The sequence below is a fragment of the Geospiza fortis genome, unplaced genomic scaffold (assembly GCF_000277835.1).
Source record: "Geospiza fortis unplaced genomic scaffold, GeoFor_1.0 scaffold192, whole genome shotgun sequence".
Lineage (NCBI taxonomy): Eukaryota > Metazoa > Chordata > Aves > Passeriformes > Thraupidae > Geospiza > Geospiza fortis.
Window position 1 is genome coordinate 7,229,139 of NW_005054315.1, and position 6,167 is coordinate 7,235,305.

Genomic DNA, 6,167 nt, shown 5'->3' on the forward strand with positions numbered 1-6,167 from the left:
CATTCCTTCAAATGATTCCCATTTGTAGACCATGTACAATTCAGTAGTAAACACAGTTAAACCATCCAAAACTGCGCTACTTTTTATAACCTCCCTTTTCTCTGTTGGTTTGGGTTTTTTTCTCCTTGATGTTGCCCAAAGCCTGCATGCCAAGCTCTTTGAGGCAGGAGCTGTTTGGGTCTACTTACAATCCTTAGAAAATACCAAATATAAAACAAAGAGCATCTTAATAATAAGAGATTGCAAGTACTGATTTATTTATTGAAGGGCCTAAAAAGTATATGCAAGTAAAAATAGTATCATTCTACATCACTGAAAATCATGAAATAAAAATGTTTTTCATTGTGCTTCATGCCATGTGGTAAGTCCTAAGCAGAATGAAACTTCTGCCCCTTGTGCAGATTGCTGAGGAAACCTTCTCTGAGATAGGATTTATCAATTTGGGTTAACATCCTGGCCACTGCAGTGACTTCTGCATTCTTCTCAGATCTCAGAGATGGCCTCTTAATCAACTATTTCCCAAAATATTAATTTATTTAGTTCTATTAGTTAGCAAAACACACAGTTTTCTGCTACATCTTCAGTCTCCAGAACTGTTATGCAATTGCATTAAAGTCACAACCCTCAGTCCAGAGTTGAGCAGCTTCTGAGCCTAAGTCAACATTACTACAGTGCCCTTTGGTCTTTGTCTTGATAGGCTTTGCTGGCATCAGGTACCGAAGGTTCTTCCAAAATCTGGAATTCACGGGAAGAGATTTATCTTTTTTCCATTTCACCACCCTCTTTGATGGTAAAAGTGACAGTGATTCTGGCAAGAAATTGTAGTTACTTATAGGCATATATTCAATTAATATAATCTTAGTTTTTCTTTCAACTAGAGCTTTATGCAGTCCACTCTCAAGTTCATATATGGCTCTGTCAGAAACGTAGTTCTGGCTCAGTATAATGATTAATCTTCTGCTTTTATCAATGAATGAGTGGATATCATCAACAAATGCTGCAAATTAAAGATAAATTTATTGTTATATTAAATTGAAAGGATAGGGAACAAATCAACTTATCTTTTAAATTCACCAAAAATGTCCCTCTTATATGTACCAAAAATGTCCCTCTTATAAAGTGACAGCATGTAAGCATCCTGTCCTTGTGAAGACATTAATATGTATTAAATATTAGGAGTCTCCAAAAATTAACTCAGGTGTGGTGAAAGATTGTTCTCTAGAGCAGACATAAACCTACTTATAATCTACCCTAGACTGCTGTCTGGCAGTAGTCACATGGACAGAAGGCAACAGCAAAATTAGGTTTCCCCAACCAGACATCTCTTTGCTCTTTCCCAATAGATACCATTGGAGTGATTCCGCAGAAAGGCACAGACATCAACTTCTCTCCAAGTATTTTGTAACCCTGGGGTTACACCTTCCTTTACGACACCAAACACCCAAATCTATTTCCAGTAATCCAGGGCTGAGAAGACCAGCATGTGATGACAAAAGGAGTGCCAACTGTGTTTTAGATTGATGACTTTTGGTATGAAAAGCGATGAATGAAAGTGAATGGTGATACCCTTTAAATATCAAATTGAATTTTCATTAACAGCTTCCAGTGCTTGTTTTAACACCATGGGACAAAGTCTACATAAACCAGAGATCTAGAAAACATGACTTGCAGAGAAAGGCAAAGCAAACTGCAGAACTAACCTAAGCAAGAGAAAACTGAGGGTAAAAGGAAGGTATGACCAAGGGTTTTACAACACCAAAGGCTCCTGTACAAAGGAGGAAGTATTCTATTTTACATGTTCACAATGAATCAGACCAGAGAAAAGGAAATAATCTAAAACTATTGAAAGAATCAGACTGCACACTTCAGTAAACAATTTTTTAATACTTAAAGAATGAGAATAGGTAAGAAGAAAGGGCTTGGAACAGCTGTGGCTTCTCTCAGGATAGAAAAATTTGTCAGGAATGGATATAAAGGGACAAGATTCTGGTTAATGAAGGAGGGTAACTGATCCTCTTGTTCTGTGGTTTGCACAACGAAATTTCATTCCTCAGCTGGATCTTTGGACTAAATGGAAACTCATAGTACCTTTTATCCAAGCAAAAGGCAGATGCCAGATACATCCATAGGCCAAACAAAATTCCATTTCTTATTTCTATTTTGTTATGGCACCCATTTAATTCAGAAAATGGTTTCAACCATCACGCTGGAGATACAGCAAACATACAAGTTACCTAAGAATTAATAGTACTGAGTCATCAGCTGCTCTGTGCAATAAATGTGACTTCACTCATTGGCCCTCAGCAAAAGCAGAGCAAAAGCGCTATTACTGGGAAATATGTGATATCTTCTGTGTCCTCACCTTAACCTTCTTGATGCTTGCTCTTTGAACTTTTCATCTGGATTCTTTGCAATTAGTGACTTATGAGTGCATGTGTAAGGGTATATGAATGCATAAATATAACTATAAAACATGTAAAATGTTTGCAACCAAATGTTGTATACACACAGTCCAGATTAAATGCCTTTGTGTGAAAACGATGAGCCTATTTAATGACAAGAATATTCAATACACTTACCTCCTCCAGGGAATACATCCCTCTCAAATATGCATAACTTGTACCCAAAGTTTTCTTCTAATATCGTGGGCAATACCTTCAAAGCAAATTCTCTCTCTTCTTCAGTAGGAGAAACACAGTCTTTCAGGTAAGACACAAATGCATCATATTCTTTTCCATCTGAAAATAAATTAACAATTGTTGCCTTGTTATCAACCTTTAGAAATCCAGTATCTGATTCACCATTCGGGTTTTTAAACTTAGTGTCTTCATGGTAAAGCATCTAGAAATCCCTGATCTTTCTTCTGAAGACTCTGAACTAAAACTAAAATCAGATTAATTTAACCAATTAACGTCACATCCGTGAAAATCAAGATATGAAGGGAAGGAAAAAAGGTATCTATAAACTGAAAAAATTGCTGTTTAAGTGATGTTGCAGATTTCAACATTTATTGTACACTGTGTTGAACAGTATCAAGTGGAATGGGTACTGCAAAAGAGAGAACAAACCAGTTAATTATTTTTGTTATGAGAGTATGCCATGTCTGGTCTTGGCCGGGGCACTAATTTACAAACAGAAAATCAAAGACCAGTCCAGAGGCCAGGTCCACCACACTGCCACAGAGCAACTATCAGGATTGATACACCAGCACATGTGGCTTTGCTTCTGAAACTGCACTTTTTTTCTTCCCTTTCTGAACACTTTACTGCAGGTGGTTCATAAGAGAGAGCACCATGAAACCCCACACCTTCAAGAGCTCTAGGAATAGGAAATCCACTGCCTAGTACCCAACAGGCAGCTCCTCCAGGGCAGCACAGTCCAGGTTCTCAGACACCCTCCCTGAGTGAGTGTAAGTCACTGTGGTAGCTGATACCAACAAGTAGATAATAACACTGGCAGGCATAAATTACATCCACCCATTATCCAAAAATCTCCAAGCATTGCAGTTTATTCAAGTTATATTCAAGCTGATTTAGAGACCAAGAAAGACCAAGAAAATCAGACCCATATATACAGCAAGTTTTATCACCACAATTTTCAGAAAAATTATTCCTGAAATTGAGTAATTGTCAGGTTTGCTTGCTGTGAAGGCCACAGAGCTGCTGCCTGTAAGATACTAGTAATGTGCACTCCTGCTCTCGTTAAGTGCATGTAGTGACAAACCTATAAATGTGCAATGGCCTCTACAGCCAAAGAAACATTTTAAGCTTCACCTCACTGAAGGGCATCAGTGAGGTGAAAACGAATTTGTGTCAGTCGGTCCATCTGAAAAGTCCAGAGTGTTTATCCTCTTCATGGATAACTGAAAACCTTCATGGACTGCTGAAAACTTCATGGACAACTGAAAACCTCTCCACCCCATCAACTTTTGTGATGAAGAACATGGCCGAACAGAGCTCATCTGAACAGCGTCCAACCACATCCCTTCCACTGCCTGCTCCAGAAGCAGCTTCTTCACTGTGTTTATCTGCTGTCATTGCCACACATGTACAACAAACACACGTTAGCACCTGACTATCAAGTCCTCTTTTATATATTCTTTGTTTCTTCTCACACCACTCCTGGATTTAAGATATTTTTTTTATCTTCCTCAAAGCTGATTTCTTCATAGAACCTGATAGAAAATATTTTTCATCAATATGGTTATTTCAATGTCAGCATTAGCAAAGTCATACCTCCAGCAGTATCATCTCTCCTGCAAATATTTCTGTAAAATAGAACGAAGTCGACCCTAAACATCACAAACACAAACACCACAGCTATGGCAACAAATGGAAATAGCAGAGCAAGGACCATTCCAGTGGTAAATACATGCACTGGCAAGTCTTGGATCTTCCCTGTAAGAGAGAAAAAAACAAATTACAGCCTTAACAAAGAGTATTATCTAACAAGATTACTGTATCAAATACTGATGGCACCTAAATATCACCTCAAATAACACCATGTTGAAGGGAATCCTTTCCTGCTAATATTTCAAGCACATATGCATGCCACACTAGGATAGAGAGAAACTAGAAAACATGTTTTACTGCAAAAACAGGAGAGACAATCTTGGACACAATCACATACAGTTCATTTGTGTGTGTGCAGGGTATGTGAGATCAAGACTGACATTGCAGATCCTCACACATGTACAACATCCCAAAATGATGGTCACTCACTTTTGTGAAGAGTTTCCTTCAGGTTTTTTATTATTTTTTCTTATTATCTACCTTTTACCCCTCACTTAGTCCCATCTGTAAGTCCATAATGTCCCATTTCATCTCTTTGGCCAAGATACTTCTGCTTTTTTTGCTCTAGTCTCTTTCAGGCCTTTCTTCACTACTACGACTACTACTATTATTATTATTATTATTATTCTTTGAGGGTTTTAGTTCCAAATACATATTTTTAACACTTAAATCTTTGTGAAGTTTTTATGAAGACATTCTCAAGACATGCTCATTGTAGTCTGTATTTCTTTTGCTTTGCACTCCTCCTGTCCCTGTCTGAGAGCAGGAGGAATCACCCAGGGGTTGTTAGGTCCAGCACTAGATGGGTGAGGGCCTTCATAAGCAGACAGTATTTGGAGCAGTGTTTTGAAATGCCCTCAGGATTGAGAAGGCTGATTAACAAATTATTTCTAGAGTATGCCATACCTTTCTTCAGTTTTACTATTTTTATCTGTGTGGTTTCGTCAGCTTGCAACATGCAGGTGAAATTATGATGCATGTCCTCATCTCTTACTTTTTTAATCCGTAGTAGCCTTGTGATATAGAACTTGTTTCCCAACCTGAAACAAGGAATGGTGTTAGCAACACTATCTGTACAAAAACCTACAACCACCTGAGAGGCAGATTTTGAGGAAAAGTTTCTAGAGAAAACCCTCAGGGTGTGGTTTTTACTGAATTTGCAGTTCCACAAAGTGTAGGGACATACATTATCACATACTAAATGCAGCATTTTCAGGAAACCTACTGTAGTGTTTTGAGTTCTTCTTCACATATTGAAGGTTCATTCTCAGGGATACCTGTGCATTGTTCTGGAAACGTTTGGTTAATTAACCAGTAGAGGCTGGCATCTTCTTGCATATAATCACCCAAGGAACCTGTGCAATTGAATATCTCTTCTTTACCTACAGAAAACAGCATAACATGGGAAGATTTAGTGAGAAGCAGTATCCATGTACACAGCGCAGTAAAGTGTCAGCTTTCCAGGAAACATATCCTATAAGCTGTACTCCTTTCTAAATTTTGTAGCGCCTGCTCAATGTTTTATAGGTGTTACACCTGCACTGGTGGTGGCCTCAGCAATCATGCACTGCTGCAGAGTGACAGTCATCCATTGCTTTATTTGAGATAAATCACCAAAGCCAGATGGGTTTAAATAAACCTGAGAATTTCAGGCTTTAGAGACCTAAAGGGAATTGGACTTGATGATCTTTATGAGTCACTTCTACTTGAGATATTCCATGCTCCTATAGACCAGACTGTGATCTGCAGTCTGAGAACAGAAGAGGAAAACCTACCACCAGTGCTCCAGGGCCAGGTAAAAGTAAATAACTGGTAAGGGGAATTATAGCCATCTAATTGTAATAGGGAAACTATATATGATTACTGAACAAAACC

At 38.3% G+C, this 6,167-nt stretch overlaps 1 protein-coding gene across 2 annotated transcripts in view; it reads right to left on the reverse strand.

Annotated features, from left to right (window-relative positions):
- Positions 1-279: 279 nt before the first annotated feature.
- IL18R1 (interleukin 18 receptor 1) overlaps positions 280-6,167 on the reverse strand; it is a 19,881-nt gene continuing 13,993 nt past the window's right edge. For both annotated transcript variants that reach the window (XM_005420043.2, XM_031056204.1), the window contains 5 exons: positions 5,518-5,674; positions 5,199-5,332; positions 4,236-4,397; positions 2,580-2,738; positions 280-997 (listed from right to left, as the gene is read on the reverse strand). In XM_005420043.2, the coding sequence (XP_005420100.1) occupies positions 597-997; positions 2,580-2,738; positions 4,236-4,397; positions 5,199-5,332; positions 5,518-5,674 (1,013 nt within the window). In that variant the 3' untranslated portion in view covers positions 280-596. The remainder of the gene's footprint in view (positions 998-2,579; positions 2,739-4,235; positions 4,398-5,198; positions 5,333-5,517; positions 5,675-6,167) is intronic.